The sequence below is a fragment of the Mastigoproctus giganteus genome, chromosome 12 (genome assembly GCF_048544385.1).
Source record: "Mastigoproctus giganteus isolate SK-2022 chromosome 12, ASM4854438v1, whole genome shotgun sequence".
Classification (NCBI taxonomy): Eukaryota; Metazoa; Arthropoda; class Arachnida; order Uropygi; family Thelyphonidae; genus Mastigoproctus; species Mastigoproctus giganteus.
Window position 1 is genome coordinate 111,466,797 of NC_143586.1, and position 25,487 is coordinate 111,492,283.

General features: G+C 36.3%; 1 protein-coding gene across 1 annotated transcript in view; it reads left to right on the forward strand.

Annotated features, from left to right (window-relative positions):
• LOC150077340 (vesicle transport protein GOT1B-like) overlaps window positions 1–25,487 on the forward strand; it is an 88,974-nt gene that overhangs the window by 62,057 nt on the left and 1,430 nt on the right. Inside the window, exon 4 of the mRNA XM_090386324.1 lies at window positions 16,045–16,126. Coding sequence (XP_090242450.1) covers window positions 16,045–16,126 — 82 coding nt within the window. The remainder of the gene's footprint in view (window positions 1–16,044; window positions 16,127–25,487) is intronic.

A 25,487-nucleotide genomic window follows, 5' to 3' on the forward strand; every position in this document is an offset into this window, starting at 1 on the left:
GGCTTCCTGAAGTTCACGAAAGGTCTTTGGTTTCTTTCTGGCAACTGCAGATTCCACATGATGCCAACAGTTCTCTATAGGATTCAGGTCTGGGCTGTTTCCTGGCCAGCTAAGAGTTGTAATGGACCGTTCTTCCAACCATTTTTTCACCTGTAACAGATGTAAACACATTACTGTTGAACCCCTAATGCAAAAATGAAGCTAAAGTAACTACAGAAGTGCCTAGTTACAGTTTTCACCCGATGACAAGGAGCAGGCTCATCCTGAAAGATGCGGCGCCTCCGTAGCCAGGTGGGAAGGAGCAGCAGTGCGTAGCACACGCTTCTTGATTAGACAGGGGTTCGAGCCCGTCACCACCAAATACAGAGGAAGCGGAAAGGTCAGGGAATGACCACCGCATATCCCGGAGCAATATGGCCTTAGTTGCTAATGCTCCTAAAAACCAAATAACAAACAAACCTGAAAGATGCAGTTACTTAGCAGGTTGAAATGGTCTCTAATGGTTGGCAGCAATTTGCCTTCCAATATAGCCAGGTATCCATTGGCATTTACGGAACCTTTTATAAACTGCAGGTGACCTACTCTGTTATACGAAATGCACCCCCATATCATTTGGCTGGTAGGGAATTTCACTGTAGACACCATATAGTCTGGATAGTATTCTTCACCTTGTCTACAGGGAAACATTTGTCTCCCATCAGGGCCATGCAGATTGAATTTCTCATCCAAGAAAATAACTGACTTCCACTGCTCGGGAGTCCATTTGACATGCTCCTTACACCAAATCAATCGGGCCTTTTTCAATTTTTGTGTGAAGAGGAGCTTCTTCTTAGGATGATGGCTACAAGTCCATTTTTGAAGAGGCGTCTTATGACTGTTACTGCACTTGCTACCACTCCAGTGTGTTCTTCCCATTGTCTTTTCAGCTCAGGTGAAGAAGCTTTACGGTTTTTAAGGCATAAGCGCTTAAAAACGTGGTCTGTTTTGATGTAGAGACTCGTTTGCATCCAGTTCCTTTTTTCCTATCAGCAGAACCAGTATTCTTGAGTTTGGAAAGAAATCTACTCACTGTCGACTGATTACAAGACACTCTATAAGCAATATGACGGGAAGAACATCCTTCCTCACATAAAGCAACAATAGCACTCTTTCTTTGTGGCATCAACTCACCATCCTGACACAAGCAAGGAATGACTGCAACTCTTGCAGAACGTGCTTATATAGCTGAAAGTAACAGCTGATGCAATCTGTAAGAAATATTGCCATATACATTGTTACATTGTTCGGATGACAATTACAATTTTAGGGGGCGATGCACTTTCTTTGAACACCGGTGTGTGTGTGTGTGTGTGTGTGTGTGTGTGTGTGTGTGTGTGTGTGTGTGTGTGTGTGTGTGTGTGTGTGTGTGTGTGTGTAAATATAAAATAAATTTTTTTTTTTTCTGTTTATACTCCGGGACGACCAAACAGTCAGAGGAGTTTACAAGATACACAGAATACAAGAAACAGCACCGTATTCAGCAGTCATGGGCTTAGGGTTATTCAGAATGATTCATCCGATTTCAAATAACTATATTTTTGAAGTTTACAAATACAGAGTGGTTAGTGATACATCACCAAAAGAAAAACTGGCCTAGTTTTGTCTCTCACCTTATAAGTGCTCTATGTGACTTCCCATAGTTACACAAGCAACATTGAGACGATATTCGAATTCCTCCCATAATCGCTGCAGCATGTCCTTTGTCACTGACTCCACAGCAGTAACAGGCCCCGAGTGCCAAGCGATAGTGCCCAAGCAATATTTTGTGCGATACAAAGCGTTCTTTTTCAGCGGATTAGGATATTTATTTTCCAGTGTCTCTATTCTTCTTGTTTTTCATAAGTGATTCTTTACTTAAAAGCTTTGAAGTAGAATCCAGAAAGGAAATACACCTTTCTTTCCTTGTGTATATATATATAATCCGTACTAACCTAACTAAATCTCTAAACTGCTTGGTCACTGGTGGCACCGCTCCTGCCTCCATGTGGCGGGGCTGGTAACCTGGGAGAAGAAAAACACTCTCCCGGGGCAGAAAGGAGGAAAGATGGACGTAAATAGACATGCCACTTACGGATCTCATGATCCAGATCTCTCAAACAGAGAAGACTTAAATGCAGGTAATGCAAAACAGCAGAAAAAAGAAGGAACAGAAACCCCTGCTCCTCTTTTTTTCAATTCCTACTATTAGTTCACACTCTCCCTATATATATTTATATATCTTGTTCAAATTTTCAATCGTTAATAAAATACTTTTTATTCATCCACTCAAGTTCAAATACATTTTTTTAAACTTGTAGTGGATGACACTTGATGTTAATACAGTTTTTTCAAATATTAATTCATTAATTAAATTTCATTAATTAAATTTAATTAATTAATTTTAGTTTTATATGGGAGAAAAAAATTTCTCTTATATAAGATATTTAGCAGGATATAAATTTAGGAATAAAATTGAAATCAACAGGCAGTAGCTCAATCGGTAAAATGCAAAGATTTCAGTATTTTTCACGTGAAGGTGAAGAATGCGAGTTAATTCCTGCGAAAATCAATAATTTTTTGATAAATTTTTGAAGTCGAAAGTCGAAAGTTCATTGTTGACCTAAGTAGGAATTGACTTTAAAAAATTTTTTTTTTATATTACTTGTTGATACTCCATTCTTTGACTGACAATCCTTTGAGTAAGCTCTCCCCATTCTTAATACAGAAATGTCTTGAAAATGTGGCGGGCCCACCAAAAATGGTTCGAAGATTAAAATCCAGAGACCTTCTAGTGGAGATGAACGAGAATAAGCACTCGGAAAAACTATTAAAGATATCGACTTTTGGTGGAATTCCCACAAAGATTACCCCACATGCTACCTTAAACTCCTCTAAAGGGGTAATAGCCGAGTGGAATCTCCTTAATGTATCTGAGGAGGAAATCGTTCAGGAATTAGGCGATCAAAATGTAATAAATGCCAAAAGGATAGTCATTAAGAAAGATGGGGTTCTTACTCCTACCCGAATGGTCATTCTTACATTTAAAACACCAATTTTACCAACAACTGTTAAAGCTGGATATTTAAGGTGCTAAATTCAACCTTATATTCCAAACCCAGTCCGGTGTTTTAAATGTCAAAAATTTGGACACTCACAAGCAGTCTGCAGGGGTGTAACCACCTGTGCCTCCTGTGGTTCAAAAGAGCATGTTCACACAGACTGCCCCACTGAAATACAAAGCTGCCCAAACTGTAAGGGGAATCATTCAGCATTTTCAAAGGAGTGCATCCAGTGGCAGACTGAAAAGAATATACAAAAGTACAAAGTGAAACACAAGGTGCCATACCAAGAAGCAAAAAGACATTGTTTAATTTCAAATAAATTGCCATCTTATTCTTCAGTTGTAAAAAAGCAACGATCCATAACAGTACAAACAGATTGTTCAGTTCCGCCAAGCATCTCAATTTCTGATTGGGCAAGGTCAGTCCTCTCTACACTAAAAGAACAGCCTACCCAACAGCAATGAACTCATTCGGTAAACACACCATTGACAATCCCACCAGATAAAAATTCTGTACAACAGCCAGTTAATCAAACAAGCTCTGAAAGAGATAATCAAAAAACCAGTACTGATACCATGGACATAGATAGAAATTCACACCGAGATGATCCACTTCTTGAACTTCATGCAGAAGAGGAGGACATGGATGTCACTAGACCAGATTTCCCAAAAAGGGAAAAAAGACTAGACATGCGCAAACAGACCACATCCCGTAAGCAAGCAGACACACCCGATAATCCTCAATAATGCATAGAATCATTCAATGGAATTGTCGCGGACTCTGAGCTAACTTAGATGATGTTTGTGGCTTAATTACCGAATATAAGCCTGCTGTTCTTTGTCTACAGGAAACAAACCTGACCCCTAAAATAACTATGAGCATAAAACATCATATAATGCTTAGAAAGGATAGGAATGACTCTAATACAGCACATGGAGGTGTAGCATTGCTAGTAAACTCTAGAACTCTTTCAGACCAGTCCCACTGCAAACAACTTTAGAAGCAATCGCTGCTAGAGTTATGGTTAAGATAGCGGTAACAGTTGTTTCCATATACCTTTCGCCAAACTATTCATACTCTCTAGCAGATTTGAATGATTTAGTTGCCCAGCTGCCACCACCTTTCTGTATCTTGGGTGACTGAAATGGGCATCACCCCCTATGGGGTTCCTCGCACCTTGATAAGAGAGGTCAGTTAATTGAAAAATTTCTTGAAAGCACAACTTAACATTATTAAACAATGGGACTCACATGTACGTGCATCTTTCCTCAAGGTCAACTTCTGCAATTGATCTTTCAATATGCTTGCCAAACCTCCTTCCTCTTATTGATTGGACGGTCACTGATAACCTGCGAAATAGTGACCACTTTCCAGTAATATGCACACTATCGGCTAACTCTCCTCCTCAAACTGAGATAAAAACTGTTTGGAAATTTGACAAAGCTAACTGGAAGAAATATCAAGAGCTGGCACATCTAGATATTCAGACTATTGAGACCCTCACCATTGACTCTGCCGTAACTTACATAACTCAGCAAATGATAGCAGCTGCAGAAACCAGTATACCCAGATCATCCATGAAAACTTGCTCCCACCCAAAAATATGGCGGAATGAAGCCTGTAGAAATGCCAAAAAAGAGAAGAATAGATACTGGAACTTATTTCGTAAATACCCAACCACAGTTAATCTCATACAGTTCAAGAAAGCTAGAGCTAAATCTCGTCACATACAACGAATAAGCAAAAAAGAGACATGGTCCAAATATGCCTCCTCTATAAACAGAACCACAAATATCAGAACCGTTTGGACTAAAGTTCGAAGAATTAATGGAAAATATCCACCTATAACCACTCCGATAATATTACTAAAAGGCAAAGAAATCTGCAATCCTCTCGATATTTTTAATACATTAGGTGAAATCTTCGAAAAAATCTCCGCTGTAACCGCATTTGAGCCAAGTTTCCAGGCACATAAAGAAAAATATAATCTCAATTTCAGTACTTCACGACAGCATCCATATAATGTACCCCTTACCATGGCAGAGTTACGTAGCGCACTTGCAAGATCCAAAAATAGTGCTGCTGGCCCTGATGGAGTGTACTATGCCATGATATATCACTTGAGTGAAGAATCCCTTTCTGCCCTGCTAAAACTGTATAATAGAATCTTTGGCGAAGACTACTACCCTACCAGTTGGCGTCATCCTATTGTATTAGCTTTCCCAAAACCAGGAAAGGACCATTCAGATCCAGCAAATTACCGACCGATAGTGTTAACTAGTTGTATAGGAAAAGCATTAGAAAAAATAATTAATGCCAGATTGACATGGTTCCTAGAAACTGAATGCATTCTAAGTCAAAATCAATATGGATTTCGAAGAACTAGATCAACACTTGACCTTATGGTCAAAGCTGAAGGAAACATCCGAAATGCATTTCTCAGGAACGAACACCTAGTGAGGATATGTCTTGACATCGAAAAAGCTTTTGATACAACCTGTCGGTATGGAATTCTTCACGATCTCTATGAATCCGGTCTTCGTGGTCATCTTCCAAAATTTATCCAGAACTTTTTGAGCAATAGGACCTTTCAGGTACGATTTCACTCTGCTCTCTCACAAACATTTGTCCAAGAAGAGAGGGTCCCTCAGGGTTCTGTGCTTAGTGCCACTCTCTTCTCTCTCAGGATTAATTCCATTACCAAATGTATTCCCGACACAGTTGAAACTTATCTGTATGCCGACGATCTGGCAATCTCAAGCCACTCGCAAAACATGCGTTTCATTGAAAGGCAGCTTCAAGGTACAATTAACAAGCTTGTCCAGTGGGCCAAAAATAATGGATACAGACTTTCAAAACAAAAAACAGCAGCAATTCATTTTTGCCGTAAACGGAATTTACATCCAGATCCCGATTTACATCTTGATTCTCATCCAATTTCTTTTCAACAGAGTATTAGCTTTCTTGGACTAATTCTGGATAAAAAACTTAGTTTCTTAGAGCATATTAAGCATATTCGTACAACCTATCTAAAGAAGCTGAATCTTCTCAGGGCAATTTCCGCTATGTCATGGGGTGCAGATCGGTACATGCTGCTGCACTTATACCGGTTGCTCATAAGATCCAAACTAGACTATGGGTCACCTGCATATGCCTCAGCTAGAGAAAGTGTATTAAAATGGCTTGACCCAGTACATCACAATGCTCTCCGAATTGCACTGGGAGCTTTTCGTACATCGCCAGTTCAGAGTCTCTATACGGAAGCACACGAACCACCCCTATTTCTTCGTCGGCAAGCTCTGTTATTAAGTTATGCAGCAAAAATCAGAAGTTTCCCACATCATCCTATAAAGCAGTATTTATTCACCCCAAAATGGCATAATTTGTACCAAAATAAACCTTTGCAGAATAAACCATGTGGCATTAGATTACAAAGCATAACTACGGGCTGGGAACTAAATATGAATGACATAATTCTAGATATTAGCACGGCTATGCCACCATGGCAAATATCCTTGGCCAATGTTGACCAACATTTCCAACAATGGCGAAAGAATGCACTTCCAAATTTCAGTATTCAGCAGATCCATGCAACTCACTCTTTTCAGTTCTCTAGTTTTACCCAAATTTACACTGATGGTTCCAAGACAGATAGTAAAGTTGGGGCAGCTGCAGTTCTACCAAACATTACAATATCCCAGCAGCTCCCTTTGGAGTACAGCATTTACACCGCAGAACTGTATGCTATCCTGATGGCTCTAGACAATGTAAAACAGTCATTATATCCTCAAACTATTATCTACACCGATTCCTTAAGCGCTGTATCTGCTCTTCAGTGTAAATTTCCTTCCAGTCATCTGTTTCTACAACAAATTCAAACCAAGTTAGTGCAGCTTCTTGCAAACAGGCAAAAATTAATTTTCTGTTGGATACCTGGGCACTCTGGAATCAGAGGAAACGAACAAGCGGATCTTGCAGCCAAGGACGCCAGTCACATAAAATCAGACATGCAGATAACTTACACAGATTTAAAACGCATCATACATAGCAATGTTAGAAAAAAATGGCTATCCATTTGGCAGGGAGAAAAAAGCAATAAGCTTTTTCAGATTAAAAAGGATCACAAGAAGTGGCAATCAAGCCTAAGAGGCAATAGAAAGGAAGAAGTAGTACTTGCTAGAATTCGAATAGGACATACTCACCTAACTCATAGTTATTTACTCACTCAGGATGACCCTCCACTATGCAGCAACTGTCAAACTCAACTCACAGTAAACCACTTGATCATTGAATGCCCATTATATCTGAGAGAACGAAAATCAGCTTTTTCTTCACATCTATATTCTTCTAATAAACTTACCTTACAACAGATTCTTGGAGACCGACAAGATATTAATGTTTTTACCTTCCTCAAAATGATAAACAAATATCACCTGATCTGAATCCTTTTATTTAATATAACAATCATGTACCAAATAAGATTGAAATAGGTGCATTATGGCCTTAGTAGCCCTTGCACCAGTAAATCCAACAAACAACAAACAACAACAACAGTAGTAACAATGCAATTTTTGAGCTCATCCAGGGTTGTGAGCAATGCTGGCACATACACAGCATCCTTAACATACCCCCCAAAAGAAGAAGTCACATGGTGTAAAATCTGGTGACCTGGGTGGCCAGCTGTAGAGCACCAAGTCATGGGGTCCACTGCGACCAATCTACTGTCTGTCGCGGAGCCATCTTGTGGTGGCCTCCTAAAACTCATAGATTTCCTTTTTAATTTGGTGTATGCCAAGTTAATACACGGTTGATAGGTACGGAATTATGCTCATTTGAAATCGGATGAATCATTTTGAATAATCCTGTATATATGTATGTATATATGCAAACTTTATCAGACATCTATTCTTACATGTTTATATATATATATATACAGCCAGGCCTCGCATAATGCAAGTTCGATTAACGTGTGTTTCAGTTACCGCTATTTGAAAAAATTATACCACTTTACACGATGCAAATTTCCAGTTAACGCTTTTTTTTTTTTTTTTTATGTAGTAGTTGAAAAAGATTTGAATTGTGCGTTAAGCTTACCGCGCGTCAGACAGGAAATAAACAAACGTTTGCCTGCTGCCCGCCTCAGTGTGTTCCATCCAAAATCGGAAAAAGACGTGTTACTTGTTTGTCTACCGCTAATAAAGTCAATGCAGACTTGCATTTAAAAATTCAAATTTTTAAATGAGCCGGATGAAAATGTTACCGCGAAAGAGATAACGGTAAAAGAACTAGATGAAATCTTTCGTATCGCAGAGAACCTCAAACCTTTTGTTTGAGGTTCTCTGCGATATTTATTTCGCCAGGGCCCAGAGAAGATTGTTGTCCGCTATCAGAAATTGATTGATGAAAAGAGAAAGTCAACACTGTTCAAATATTTCCGCAACAGTCATTTTTTCATTGTGTATTTTATGTCAGAGGTTACCAAACTTTCTCGGTTCATAGCACCCTTAGTGTCTCAGTAATTTTTTCAAGGCACACCCAGACCAAAAGAAATACCTAACAGTTCCGTTTAGTAAAGGTAAAGTGCAGTCGTTATCAACCCACTGCAGGATAGAAGCCTCCTCAACAATTCATGCTGAGGGAAATGGACCATAATCTGCCACGCTGGTTCAGTGCAGGTTGGCAGATCGACCGTATTCAGCAGTCAGAGGCTTGAACCCCGGTCTACTCAAAGAGCATGTGCTACTGCACTCCCGCTCCTGACCACTCAGCTACGGAAGTTTAGTAGTTAGGATAGGTCCAAACAAATTAATAAGAAATGTTGACACTGTGAACTACCTCAAGCTAGTAGTTCACGCGGTATCCGACAGATGTCGAGTATCGCTGTGTTTCCCTCGAAAATTTAAAATATTCCGCGGCGCACAGTTTGGGAATCGCTGTTTTATGCAATAAACATTTAATTCCTTAATTATTTTCATTATGTTTTACATTGTATACAGTTTAAAAGGTATTTTTAAAATTCTTTATAGACATTCCAGAAGGTCAAAGACCAATTATAATTTTTCCTATTGATTATATTCGATTAACGCGTTTCCGTTTTGTGCAATGCGCTCGCAGGACGAATTAATCACATTAATTGAGGCCAGCCTGTATATGTACGTGTATATTATACGTGTGTGTGTGTAATATATATATTAAGGGGCCTCAAATTTAAATATTATTCAGGGGGCCTCTTTCATCCTTAATCTGCCCCTGTTGGTAGTGCAGAAATGAAGGATGTTTAAGATTTTTTGAAAAGAATGGATTATTTTATATGGAAAAAGGTGGTGACTGTTGAAGTTAATATAGGCTCCAGAATTAGTGGGCCTGTGATAAATTTTTCTATGAACTTTTTGATTTACAAAGGTTAAGTTAAGAAATGTGTGGTTTTGGAGGAAATGTTTCTACCACATTATGGTGTTTGGAATTGTCACTTGCATTTTCACATATTCCCTCAAGGCAGTGCATTACTATTTCACCTAATTGAAAACAATCATACTGTCATTAGTTTCCAACCTGCTCTGGCCATTTTCATATTCTATGTGAAAATCATAGCAGAAATTATCATCAAATGGAATTTGCTCAGTTTTCAGTCTGTGTTCACTAGACCTGAGCCTCCTCTCCCTGGCAGATTTATGGGGTTTTTTTGAAAGGGTACAATTTATAGAGATAACCCAATTTCTTTTATACACACTTCTCGATTTTGGGGACAAAAGATGTTAGAGAATTTGTACACAGAGAAGAACATGACCTGGCCATCTGGCAGGGCTCTCTCCATGTGGACTTTTTCGCTAAAAAAATTTTGTACTTATTAGTGATCCAATCTGAAAAACCACATATACCTATCTCTCATCCAGTCCCTGTTGTTCTGTTTTTCTCATTGAATATGTTGCAAGAAATAACATTCATACTTCCATATGTATGGTGCACTATGGTCATACTTCCATATGTATGGTGCACTATGCCGATGTGCCAAAAAAAAATACCCAATCATCGAATGTGAGATTTATTCCATTTCTTCTGACATGACTGCTGAAAGAACTCTCAGCAGTTGGGAGCACAATATGCTTTTCTTCTGTCTAATTACTGCCCAGACTGCAGTTGAGATATATCTTAATATACAAAACTTGACACTGTTTAAAATAATAAAGCTTTATAAATTATGTACAATTAAAAATTTCAAAACCTGTAAACTGGCAAGGTCGATATAAATAAAATAAAATTTAAATTTTATTATTTTTATTAGTAGTAGTGGCAAATGATGCAAGGAAGCAAGTTTGTTTATATAGTTAAAATAAAATTTTAAATATACCATGGATATTATAGGCCTAATGACTATGATGGGTACAATGAACAACTGTACAGAGAAATTGAATGGGCCAGTAAATCAGATTGTTTTATAATGGGGAATTTTAACTTCACAGATATTGACTGGAACTTGTGGTTGGTCACTCGCACACTAGCACTTTTGTGGATTTATTGGATGATTATTTTCTACAGCAGCAGTTTGAGAGGCAAATAGAAATTTGAGAGGGAATAATACTCTTGATTGGATTATCAGCAGTGATGCTTCATGCATTAAGAATTTGCAGATAAAGTAACCACTAGGTAGCAGTGATCACAATGTGCCGATGTGGGATTTACTTAAAGATGTAACTAACATCAGAGGTAAAGGGAAGGGTTTTTCTTTCGTAAAGGTGATTAAAGTGGTCTCAGAGTTTTTAAACTCTATACAATGGAACCAACTGATGATATTATCAACAGCAAATTATAAATGGGAAGCATTTAAGGAAGTAATCTTGTAGGCTACTAGGCTTTTTGTCCTAACTAAGAAATGCGGTTCAGGGTTGAGGCCTAAATGGATGTCAGATAAACTACTCAGACTCCTGGCAGAGAAGAAAATTGCATAGGATACATATAAATTATCAGGTGACACAGAAGACTATGGTAGGTACAAGCTAGTCACAAAGGAGGTTAAGCAAGCGAAGGCAGCTTATGAGAAATCTTCTGCAAAGAATGCAAAGAAGAACAGCAAAGACTTCTTTAGTTATGTAAAATCTAGAAGGAAGGGGATGAATCAGATTGGACCACTTCGTATCAGTGGTTCGATTGTTGATGATCCTGCTGAGGTAGCTGACAAACTGAATGGGTATTTTGCATTTTGCATTCACACATGAGGAATTCTGTAGGGAAGTTGAGGCAAAAAGCTTATCAAACTCTAGCAGGAAACTAAATGATTTTGTTGATAACCGAGAGGAAAGAGGAGAAATTGAAGTTGAACATAAGAAACACACCCTGGAGTGGATGGGATCTATCCGTTATATAACAAGATGCAGCAAAGGAAGTAAGCAAACCCTTAGCTATAATTTGAGTAGATGGGATCTGTCCAGTTATATTACAGGAGGCAGCAAAAGAAGTAAGCAAACCCTTAGCTATAATTTTGACAACTTCTTTGGACTCAGGGGAGATCCCCATGGACCGGAGATGTGAAAATGTGTCTCCAATTCACAAAGGGGGATATGAGTAATTACAGACCTGTTAGTTTACTTCTGTTTCAGAAAAATAAAGGAATCGCTGGTTAAAGAAGCTCAGGGGTCGTCTAGACAAGACTGCAGTTATAGTTCAGACACAGCATGGGTTTGTTAAGGGAAATCTTGTCTCACAAATTTAATTGGCTACTATGATGTGGTCTATTCAAGATTTCTAAGAGGTATAAGCTAAAGGTTATAATGATTTATGCACCAACATTGAGCCATGAGGATGAAGAGGTTGACGAAATGTACACCGAAATTGAGAGTCTTCTAGATGAAAAGAAAAACTCACTACACTATCATTATGGGGAACTTCAATGCTAAGGTTGGAAAGAGACAAAACAGCACAGAAAGGGGAACTATAGGAAATTTTGGAATTGGTGAAAGAAATGAAAGAGGTGAAAAACTTGTGGAATTTGCAGAATCCAGAGGAATGTCAGTAATGAACAGAAAGTGGACATGGAAGAGCCCAAATGGATTAACAACTAATGAAATCGATTTCATCTTCACTAACAGAAGATATATCGTGAATGATGTTACTGTCCTGAACAAGGTAAATGTTGGAAGTGATCACAGAATGGTAAGATGCACCCTTGATATAGATGTAAGAAAAAAAAGGAAAAAACTGACTCGAGTAAATAATACAAAGGTCTTTGAGATAACAGAAGAGGAGAAAAGGCAGTATGTACTGGAACTTAAGAACACGTTTGAGCTTCTGCAGACTGCTCAGGACAAAGATATCGACGAGGAATATTACAACTTTCTGAAAGTGATAAAGCCCAAGAAACCTGTAGGTAAAAAGAAATTCAAAGAAGAAAAAATCAGTCAAGAAACACTTGTCATGATGAACCGAAGACGACAAATGAAGAGCAAGAAAAACACTGACAGGGAGAAAATTGAGTATACTGAGTTATGCAAAGCCATTAGAAAGAGACTCGGAGAGGACATAAGAAGATTTAACACAAGAAAAGTAGAACAAGCATTAAGGGAAAACAAAGGATTTAATTCAGCAGTCATGAGCAGTAATACAGAAAGACAAATGATACTGAAACTGAAGAATAGCAGACTACTATAAAGAGTTATACAAGGAGTGAGGAAATGATGCTAGCAGTGGGGAAGATGGATTGCAAATTAGTAACACATACAACATACCTGATATCCTTCCTGATGAGGTAGAACATGCGTTGAAGAAAATGAAGAATCAGAAAGCTCCGGGGAAGATGAAGTTACTGTAGAGTTGTTAAAATTGGGAGGAAGAGACATGACACAAAAACTGGCAAGACTCTTCACAAAATACATTAGAAAAGGTGTGGCACCCAAGGAGTGGAATAATGCAATCATAGTTTTGCTGCATAAGAAAGGAGATAAATCAGAAATGTTCTCTGTATTCTCTCTCTCTCTATCTCGTGATAATGTAGCTAGACCCATGGCCATTAAAACTCATATTGCATTATTTTTTTATGCTGGTGCATTACATGTCCTGGGCACATTGGTTTTCTGTACCTGTAATTTGAGGTGAACTTTATAAAAAAGAAAATAGTGTTTAAATGATTCACGATACCCTCCTTTAGTTCCCTGGGAATTGCAGAAAATATTTTATTGATGATGAGAGCAAAGTCTGTAATAGTGTCTTTCTTGGAGCAGTCATAATCAGTTGATCTGTAACAGAAATCTATGAACAGAAAAACTTATGGTAAGTTAATGTTTGAAAGTATACTATACTGGTAGGTCAGGGGCCGGCAACCTGCGGCTCTTTAACTCTTAGCCCACATGAAGCACAATTTAAAATACAGTTAGAGGACTTAAAAATCAAGGACATGTGGAGTGCAAGGCTAAAATGGCTTAAAACTGAAATTGAGGATTTGGAGAGGCAAAAGGCTGCCCTTGTAATTCTACTCAAATGGATGGCGATAGATGAGTTGAAAAAGCAAGACCAAATTATGTTTGATGCATGGATTTTAAATTTATATACTGGACAGGTATATAAATTTAAAAATATTTTCATTTGGACTTCTCTCAGTTTTTTGTTCGACGTGGGCAAATATTTTCGAACATGAACTATATTAAAAATAAATTAAGAAACTATCTGAACAATGCGAGTGTCGGCATCTTTAAAGTTATGGCATACGTGCAGCAAAAGTCACATTAATTCGTACCTAATTGGATGTTTGTTACGTTTTTTCAGTATTAATAAATAATATTTCAAAATATATATATTTTTAATAAAACACCTTCCCACTCAATCCCCCCGCTTGAGCCAATGTGTGACTCTTTGGATTCTCTCTTTCTTTTTTTTTTTTCTTTTTAAATTAGATCTAAAATGGCTCTTCACTCAAAAAAGGTTGCTGACCCCTGTGGTAGGTAATCCTATGTCTCTATTTTAATAAAATGTGTAAGTTATCAGCAAAATTTAATTTATAGTGTAGTTTTGACTTTAAAAAAACCTATCCGAAAAAATTATCTATTAATAAATGAAAAATTTATTTTCATTCTTATTTTTGCAAAGAGCTGCTGTATCATGAATTGTTGAGGAGGCTTCCATCCTGCAGTGGGTTGATAATGGCTGCACTTTACATCTTTTTTGCTGTATTTTGCAAAGGAGGCACCTGTTTTGTCAAAAAAAAATTTTCCCATTTTTCTCTTGTTTATAGTTAAACAGGAGAAAGTTGGACAGCTATATATATCAGTTGCAGTCTGGTTGGTGATTTGATAAAGTAACAGCATGTGTCTCTTCTGTCAATAACCAGTAAAGCTGCTGCTGAACTTTAACCCTCCATAAAAGAGACTGAAATGAAATGAAAAAAAATAATAAAAATAATAAATAAATAAATAAATAAAAAATATATATATATATATTCCCCCCCCACACACACACACAAGAAAAATTCTTAGTACACTACTAGTCACTAGTATCATTCTGTCTTTTTACAGTTATAGACCACTGGCATAGGATATATTGAACATTTCACTAGATTTAAAATAAATAAAAATTAATTGGACCCCTGGTGGCTAAGATGTAACTGTTTTTTTTTTTTCCCTGACTTACCTCCATTCTTTGGGGAAGAGGGAGATGGAATTTACATGTTGGTCTCTTTAAGATTCAGTATTTCATAGTGGACACTGTTTTAGGTTGGTCTGGGCTGGTGAGGCATATATTTCTTTCCTGTAAAGGTTACTAGGTATACCATATGATGAGATACTTCCAGATAAAATCAGGATTCTGGACATGAAGCTCTTGCTATTTTACTCTCCAGTGAAAGTGTAAAGTTTTTTTTTTTTTTTTTAATCTTTTCAATGTTGGTGTGAAATGTCAGCTTCATATTGTAAGCATCTCCTAGGTCAGTGCATGTCTTGACATGGGATATTCAACCCTTATAGAGAAGTGTGAAGTTGTGTTGGGAGAGGGGGAGGGATAGTCTTTAGGGTAAAAGATCATATGAGCCATTGTAGCCAAATTGATATAGCTGAATTGAAGGGTGAGAGTCATATATATGACTTAATTTTACACAGAGATAGTTTTTCAGAAATTTTATTCTGAAAACTATCTCTGTGTAAAATCAAGCTGTAATTTTCCTTGAGAGTGTCTGCTGATTTAGCATTAGCATTAGCATTAGTAGAGGCATTTGATGCAAGAAAGCAAGCTTATGCAGCATCAGCCAAAAAAAAAAAAAAAAAAAAAGTAACATAAATAAAAATAACCACTTCCACTTCACCCCACTGTTCGTTCGAAATACCTGTCCAGCTGAGCCTTAAACTTATTTAGGCTATCAACTTCCACGACAAGGGATGGAAGTCTATTTGTTTTCATTATGATTGTTTTTCCTTTGAGTAACACCCAGAGGGGAAAAAAAAATGGCATGGAAGTGGCAGCCATTTTAGTAATCCCAGCATTAATTCAACTCTAAGAGTTGAATCAAACAAAATTTGAAAGCAACAGTGATATTATTATTGTGAACTCTGTTAGTGACTTATGATGTTGCCAACAAGCAGGGATAACAGTGCTGAAAAACATGTAAAAAATGTATTGAAAGTTCTGGATTATATCACTGTTTGTATTGGCTTAGTATGTAAAATCCCTGAAAGGAAATCCTAAAATCCTTGTAGGATGCCAGCTGTAATTTTCCTTAAGAGCGTTTGCTGATTTGGCTTCAGCACACCTTTTCTTTCTGAGTAGGGTCTGGAGGAACTGAAAAAGACTGCCGTGGAAGTATTCTTTAAGAGTTTCTTCCACTTCCAGTTTACTTTTCTCTGCTACTTTATTATATGGTTGGGCTATGAACTTATCAATTACTGCTTGTATTTCTTCTAATCTTATATTTCATATTTCTAGATTATGTTATTAATTATAAATTACAAAGATTCTTATAAAAAATTTCTTTTGCATTTCCTGTATTTAGTGGTTTCTTCCCAGTTGCTGTTAACTTTTTAAGGAGAATTCCAGTAATTGGGACTGTTCTTAATCTGCCATTTTTGAATAAGGTGAGTTCAAATAAATATAATTTTTTGTATATTTATTTTTATGGAAATTTATTTTTTTCAAACTTTATATGAATTTCAGTGAGCTTGGTAAATTATTATTGAGGATGATATTCCTGTTGGTATTTTTAACTTGCTTTCCAAAGATGGATTGAAGTTTATGAAATCACCATTATTTTCCCTATAAATATGACTCTTCACAAACATTTTATTCACAACTACTTTTGCATATTTTATGATTTTGTTTCATAGGAGGGAAAAGTAAATACAGTTATCTTCTTATCAGTTAATTATTAAGATTATAACTCTATAGAACACTTAATAAAACACTATATTTTTACATTCTCTAAACTTAGCTGTTCAGCTTAATTACAACAGCATAATGTTTATTACTCTTCTTCCATGCACTTTTTTTAAATCTGTTCTTTTCTCCCTTTCTCTCTCTCTCTACACACACGCACACTGTCTGGTCAAAACATTGACCATCTTTTTTTTTTTAGCAATTAGCTGTTCCTCTCCACCACATGGTATCACATGTCTCGTGGCGAGAACAGGTAAATGTAACTGGAGGGTTTTGGGATGTGATATGATGAACTTCAAAAATATGATTGGCAAGTACAGGTTGAAGGGCAGAAGTATTACCAAAACTCTGAATCTTGTGGACTGTTTGTGGAGGGCTGTAGTTGAGGCATTCCAAGCGCAGATGGATAGTAGACAAAGCAGCAGTTGATGAGCCAGTAGCGGTCGCCCATGCCTCATCGATGGTCATTGGTGATTATAGGCTGCCCATCTTGTGATCCAGTAGACGAAAAATGGTGGAATGGTTGATCGTGGACCAGGGAATGACAAGCAGCATTTCCAAGACCATGATTCAACAAACCCTCCTGCATATGGGTCTTCCATAGTAGGCACCCAGTCAAAGTATCCATGCTTACGGCCAGCCATCTCAAATGATGCCTAAATTTTGCATCTGAATGACATCATTGAACCATTGACAACTGGAAAAAAAGTTGCCCTTTTTTTTGGTAAAATCACATTTCCTACCATGCCTGTGCATGGTTGACGAAGGGTACTGTGATGAACTGCAGAAAGGGAATCACTCTGATGTCCTAATCCAACAGAAGCAGGCAGATAGCAGCAGTGTTTTCATTTAGGGGATGTTTTCCTGGGAATCTCTTGGATCTCTCATATCCCTATACTACACCCTGAACGATAAAAGTACTTATCCATTGTGGCTGATCAGGTACACCTCCCTCACGGTGAATGTCTTCCCAGATGGCACAGGCATATTCCAGCAGGATAATGTGCCCTGCCACATTGCCAATATTGTTCAAAAATGATTTGCCAAACATGAAAGTGACTTTCAGGTACAACCTTGGCCACTGAATTTGCTGGATGTGAATCCTGTAGAATATTTCTGGGATTATGGTAATTAACAGATCTGCCATTTGCATCCTCTACAATGGAATATCGCAGATCTACAGGATGCAATCATGGTGACATGGTACAACATCCTCCTGCAACATTCAGAGACCTTATAGAGTCCATGCCCCAACATATGGCAGCGACACTGGCAGCAAGAGGAGGAGTTGCCTACTTCTTAGGTCATAATGTTTTGACTGGATAGCGTGTATCTTTACAGGTGGCACCATGTTCACAAGTCTTAACACATACATGGGGTTCCCGGTGCCCAAGTATTCTTTATTCGAGTCCTTGCAGTTACAAGAATTTGAAAATTAAAGAATTAAAGGAAGCCCTTGAGAAAATTGACCAAGCAATTGAATATTTTTGTGAGAACGACCCTGTTCACGATTCTGCAGCAAAAGTTAAGCACGAAGTAAAAGACATAACTAAAAGCTACAACACAATTTTATCTGAACAAATACTGAAAAAAAAACCAAAAAACAAACAACTCTTAATTCATTCTTTATTCATAAAACTGAAAAATAGTTTAACTTCAATAAACTTTACTTAATCTTACATTGTTCAACATATTATAATAAACTTGTCTATTATAAATAAATTATTTTTTATAAATTAAAATAAATTAATTAATTATTTTACACTTGTCTATTATAAATTTATTTATAATAGACAAGTTTTATAAATAAATTTATTAAAATAAACTTGTCTATTATTACAATTTTAAAATAATTGTCTCATTTTTCAGTTCCTTCAATCCAGTTCATCATCTTCAGCCATTTTCAATCCACTGCAGGATGAAGGCCTCTCCAGCAACTTTCCAGTTGTTTCTGTTTTGTGCAATGGCCATCCATTTACTACCCACAAACTCATGAATTTCATCTGTCCATCTCCGTTGTTGTCTTCCAGGTTTTCTTCTAGCTCCTCTTGGGTACCATTCTGTTATTTTCTTAGTCCATCTGTCATCATGTCTTCAAGCTATGTGTCCTGCCCAAGACCATTTTAGTTCTTTAGTTTTGACAAGAATGTCCTTTACTTGAGTTTTCTGTCTAATCCATGTGTTTCTCTTCTTATCTAACAGTCTGATTCCCAATATAATTCGTTCCATTCTTCGCTGTGTAGTTCTCAGCTTCTCTTCCATTCTTTTGGTGAATGCCCAAGTTTCACTTCCATAAGTCACGGTAGGGAGTATACAATTGTTCATTATTTTACATTTCAGACAAATTGGGATATTGCTCCTCAGTATGTGACTATATTTCCTGAATGCTTTCCATCCAAAATTTTTTCTTCTCTTGACTCCCAGCCTATCATTATTACAGCTAATGACTTGTCCCAGATAAGTATATGACTCCACCTTTTCAATTACTGCTCTTTCAATCATTATATCCCTTTCTGTGGCATACTTGTTCATCATTACTTTTGTTTTAGCCATATTCATCTTTAGTCCAAAATCCTTATTAACTCTGCATAACTGATTAAGATTTTCCTCTAATTCTTTGAGATCGTGGCCTATGACCCCAATGTCATCTGCAAATCGTAAATGTTTAGGTACTCTCCATTCACATTGACTCCTTTCTGCGACCAGTCTAATCTTCTGAAAGCTTCCTCAAGGGCAGCAGTAAACAACTTCAAGGATATTGTGTCTCCTTGTCGAACTCCTTTCTCAGTTTTAAATTTACTACTGTCTTTGTCTAGTCTAATCAATCCAGTTACAAGTATTAATATTATGTACAATTTCATAATACACATTACGCAGATTTGATCCCCGTTTTAAGTGGAATTTTCTGGATCCAGTTGACCTTGGATAATGAAGACCCCCTGTACAAAGTGTGTGTGTGTGTGTGTGTGGACTGCCCAAAACTAATAATAGTGCATTAAAAACACCATTAATCAATGTTTTTTTTTTTTTTTTTTTTTTCCTATACAAACTGTATAGAAAAAAGTAAGTAATAATTGTCAAATTTCTATTTTTTTCAATTTAAATGAAATTTGGGATGGCTTGACAAATCTTTCTAAAGGAATCAAATATAAAATTTCATGAAAATCTGTCCACTAGGAGTCAAGTAGTTACATGCAGATGAAGAGACATAGTGAAGACAATAGATGCATGTGCATCTATATATGGGGTGTTGAGAATCATAATGGTGTAAGTCAGTAATTTTATAAATATGAGCTGTTCATATTTCCCACCTTCTCTAGGTGTCCAATGTTTAGTTTCATAGCAAAGTAAGTTAAAGGTTGCAGTTCTAACCAAGAGATATCAGCACTTATTTTGAATAGTTAACAATACATGCAAAAGGTTTAGAATCATAGTGAAGTAAGTCTGACTTACATTATTCCGTTCCTAAACAGCTTATATGATGAAGGTTATGTGTCAAGTTTGTATTGTTGTAGGAAGGTGTTATTTCGTATTTCACGTTTTCATGTAGCAAGTTGTCTTTTAAGTTGAAATCTTGAGAATGGAGCATGCCAAGAGGCCAACCAAGTAGAAGAAGCATGCCAGGAAACTTCCTTCAGACCTAGAAAACGTAAAAGGAAAGAGTCAAAAAGAGCTGTAGCCAGAAGACTTCGCAATTCAGGTCAGGCCTATGTGAACTCAAAAGAACACAAGTTGAGTGTAAGCAGTTTGAAAACTTAGATTGTGGTTGTAAAAAAAGATGCATAGAGTCCTTAACAGAAGAGGAAAGAAGAAAGCAATTTGATAATTTTATATCCACACCTGAATATTAATTTTATATCCATTTTTTGACAGAATGCATATATTTATGCAGTTTTATACATCATGAACCTATAAAGCAAAGGTGACTTCAGAATGGCAGTTAGGGAGGAAAGTAATGTACAAATCTGTCTTACATTCAAAAAGAAAATACCACAATACATGTTTGTAAAAAAATTCTTTCTCGACACTTTTATTGTATCTGATGGAAGGGTGACAAAAGCTTTAGAAAAAGTAAGGATTCTTCTGCAGACTTCTTTACTTTAGAAGTAAAGAAGTCTGTAGGAGAATATTTAAGGAGTAAACATGTAGCAGTACAAAAGATAACTGACAAACAAAAACAGTTACTTAAGGATCGCATTAATATTTTCCCAGCATTTCAAAGTCGTTACACTCAAAAAGATAATCCGAACAGGAAGTTCCTGAGCCCTGATTTGAACGTAAGAAAAATGTATGTGCTTTATTGTGAATTGAGTGAGAAAAGAGAGACTGAACCTCTTAAAGAGTATTACTATAGACATGTCTTCAACACAGAATTTAATTTACATTTTCATGTTCCTCGAAAGGACACTTGCAAGGCCTGTGGCAAGTATAAACAGTCGATTGATGTAGAAAAGGACAAAGAAAGGACAGGTGATTTTTTTTTTTTTTTTTTATGTAAACCCCAAACACAAGAGGTGTTAGAACCTATAGTACTTAGTACCGTGCTTGGGTTGGAGGTTGAGAAGACGAAAGAAGATATTTGTTGACATTTGACTCGAACTTCTGTAGACTGTAATTTTTAGGAAATACGTATGAAGGAAGTTTGTTCCAGAAAACGGCAGTTGAATGAATAAACGAGGAAGATGAAAAGTTGGTTCTGTGAGTTTGAAGTTGGACAGTAAATGAATGTTGGCTGGTGGCGGCACGTGTTCGGACTGTTTTGAAAGAGAGAGCAGGAATTATAGAAGCTAATTCAGAAGAACAGTGCCCGTGGAAGTATCTGTAGAAGAGGCATACAGCAGAAACAGTACGTCTATGAGACAGCGAGTGCAGAGACTCTGTTAGAGATGAGTCATTAATTAACTGCCCTCTTCTGAATGGAATCAAGAAGCCTGAGAGATGTTTTGGGGGCACCACCCCAGATGTGGGAACAATATTCCATGGCAGGGCGGATTTGCAATTTATACAGAGTGAGCAGCTGTTTGGAAGAAAAGTAACGCCGAGAGCGAAAGAGAAAACCAAGTTTTTTAGATGCAGAAGAAGCAATATTTGTAATGTGCTTGTGCCAAGAGAGATTAGAAGTCAGGGTAATCCCCAAAAGAGATATATCATTTTGCCTAGAAATCGGAGTGTCACTAAAGATAAGCATAGGAGCAGAAGAATCCTTTTTGCGAGATATAAGACAAGACTGAGTTTTAGAAAGGTTGAAATCAACTAAGTTGTCTTTGCCCCACTGGAGAATTACCTGAAGATCGGCATTTAAGGAATTGGTAGAGATTTTCGAGAAGTTGAAGCTGATTGAGCAGGAAAAGGTTTCTCAAAATGGAAAGTGGAGTGCAATGTGGAATGCAAAACTATGGATAGGATTTCCAGTCAATGGAAGAAGGTCATTAATATACAAGAGGAAAAGAGTGGGAGAAAGAACTGAACCTTGGGGGACACTGGCATTAGTGGAGAAGTTAGAAGACAGAGAGCCATCTACCATCACCCTCAGTGAGCGATCAGAGAGAAAACTGGATAACCAATTACTAAAAACAGTTGGCAAACCATAAGATGGAAGCTTGTTTAGAAGATTTGGAGGGGCAACATGTTTTGCATTTGGCAAAAGCAAAGAAAGCAAGAAATCAACTAAGGGCTGGTGGGGAAAAGGCCTGAGGGAATTCCGATGTCTATAAAATCACAATAGATTTACAAAAAGCCCTGCTATTCCCAAAATTAACTGTTTCTGAGGCCTACTACAGGCGCAATATGTGCTGCTATAATTTAGGTTTGAATGACGTCACAAATAACCTTGGCTTCATGTACGTTTGGGATGAGACCAATGCATCCAGAGGTTCACAAGAGATTGCTTCTTGCCTGACTAAGCATATTAAGTTGAATAAAAAAAAGCATGTGATGATATACAATGACACATGCACTGGCCAAAGGAAAACCTGTTCATGATTTTCTACAAGTGTACATTGGATAAAGGCATCCCTTTCGGGGAACTGAATGTCAAACCCAATAAGGAGGGTGGACCTAAGAGCTTGAAAAGTACTGAACAAGAAAGGTTGTATGATGGTCCTAGAGTGCTGAACTTTCTAAAGGAAAGAGACATGCTATACCTTCTCAAATATATCCCTCCAGTTTACCATGCATTCTTTAAAGATATTAGAAGCTCAAAAAAAGTTTATGATATAGGTCTCTTATCTGACTATGAGGAAGAAGAAGGTGAAGGATAAACAGTAGTTTGTTTGTGGTGACAGTGTTTTATGATTATCGAATTAGTGATAATGACTTTTTAGTTTTTTTTTTTAAATTTTGCAACCATCTTTTACAATTAATTAAATTTATTATGTTCATCTTAGCTTTTTTATGATCATTCTGCAACAACTAAGACAATCTTAACTATTTTTACAAAAAATTCCCAATGTGCCTATCGCTCAGGTTTTTTTAAAATTGTTATAGTGTACTTTTTACAGGGAAAAAATATAATCTCTTCTGTATGAAATCATAGTTTTGATAACACAGTCATCTCCTTACAGTAATTTACCTATTTTAAAATAGGTAAGTTACTTAGAAACATAATGGTGTAAGTCAATTATATAAACACTGCTGAACACTGCACACTTTTAAACAAATGGGAAATTAGCCTATTACTGAGACCTTTTTTGAAAGTAATGCAATACCACAGAAACTCATTGTAAAGGCAAGTTTATTCTATTGTGAGAATTTCAATTCTATTGTAAGACAGTTTTAAATTTTGTTACGGCCAGCAAGATTTAAAGAGTAAAAACAGTATCACAAGCATCTTATAAAGAGAGAAATGTCACCCTTTTTTGCTTAGTAAATTAAGGTAGAGGTAAATAGGATCTTTGATATAAGTGTCAGATTTCTTTAGTAATATTTCTGGATTTTAAAAATTTTTTTTTTTTTTTTTTCCCTTTTTTCCTCATAATGCTGGTTTTTTTTAATAAAATGTCCCAGATTTTAGAGAATTCTGGATTGTAAAGCGCTGGATTTCACAGTTTAGTTTACTGTATTAAATATGTGCATCCATTCATTCAGTATCAAGATGAATATTTGATTTTCTTTAATTTTTGTTTTAATCTTTTTAAACTCGTCAGATTCAGAGAAACTCCATCTTCATTGTTATTGTTACCATATCTATCATAATTCATTTCTATATTATATAACACTTTGTTTATTGTTAAATGTATCCAGCAGTTCTAATATAATTGATGAATTTCCCCAAATTGCATCTTTATAATATTCTTATACTGATGAAACAATGACAATATCTCACTTTCATACTGTGGTAAATTATATCCTCTTTCAGAAATAGATTCTTTTATAAAATAACTTATATTTTTCAATGCATATGCCATTGAGAAATAATGATAAGAATTAATCACTAGGACAAGAAAAAAAAATCTCTGCCAATCACATTTGTGTGTGTTTGTGTTTTAAAACTCAAGATGTCAGTGCATAATTTATATATATATTTTTTTGTTTTAAATAAAACAAAATTTTGCGTAATTTTACAAGTTTTTCATTTTTCATGATCCTCTACAGCTAATTAATGTAGAATCCTTACATATACCTTTGTCTTCATCTTTTTTTTTTTTTTTTTTCACTTTGTTGAAATATCTCCAAATATCCAATTCTCTACCATTACTAGTTTTGATAATGTAATTAAGAGTTAAAATAACAAATATAATTAAAAATTGAAAAAAAAATTGTATTAAAATTTTACCAAATATTAAATAGCTGTTATTGTTTTTACTGGTCAGTGCTGGTTCAGTAAATAAATAATATAAGAACAAAGAATTGCAAATGTTTTTCAAGAAACAGCAGTTTGTGTGTGATCTGAATTTTAGAAAATTTTAAAATTAGTATTTTCAGTCATTGGATTGGTAGTGAGCAGTGAGGCACACAATATGTGATTCTTTTCCACAAGTGATAGTTTTTACAATTAGGCCTTGTGATGCCTAAAGCATGCTTCACAACTTTTTGTGATTCTTCTTCTTTTTCTTATATTTCTTAACACAAGAAAAACTGATTTTTCCATTTTTCTCATATGAATGGGAAGTATACAATACAGGCCAGCACCATAATAGCAAAAAAAAAAAAAAAAAAAAAAGTTGGTGAACTTAGGTATCAGCTTTTTCTTTAATATTATAGCTTAACATGCTAAACAAAACTGAAGATATTTTTGGCAGAATTGTCAGGGCTGCAAAGTTCAACATGCCAGTGAATATATGAGCCTTACTTTGAATCTGTGTTTATTGTACACTGTTATTATACTGCACAGTCAGTTTCTTTGACCTCCTCAGCTGATAAACTGTCTCTTCACACTAGCTTCCTCATAATGCTGGGAGGGAGTTACTGATTCATGATCAGCAGCTACCTCACCATACATTTCCTTCTCCCTTTCTTTTTCAATACCGGAAGGGATCCCACATATAGGAACTCTATCTATACTATGCCTGCACTGACAATCCTTCTCTTTATTGAACAAACTTCTAGTTTAGGGCTGTCGAAATAAATATCAACATGCACTCTGTGGTTTGCTAATTGAGACACAACTCTACCCAGCCTAATCATCATGCTTCTGCTTCTTTCATAACTTCTGTCTGGGTTTGATTCCATGTCCATTATATGTTTAGAGTTATGGCACACTTGAAGTAATTGTCTGTATAGTGCTTTTTAATTTTTTTCATTTTTGTTATTAGTATACCATTTTAGGCTGTGCTCTTCTAGATATGGATCTACCCACCAACAGAAAAACCTTTCTCCATTAGTACACATTGGTCATTTAGCATATCCAAGAAAGATTTTATTTTGAGCAGTTTATCATATCCTTTCTCACTGCAAATAAAGTCTGACTTCTTAAGAGCATTTTTGAGAGATTAAGAATTGGCTATTTGGGTGACATCAAACTTGGATGGGCTTCCACTATAATTGTGTCCATGAAATTTAAACCAAAGATATGCAGAGAAGACATCCTAAAAATATTTCCACATCATTACCACTCATGCAGTG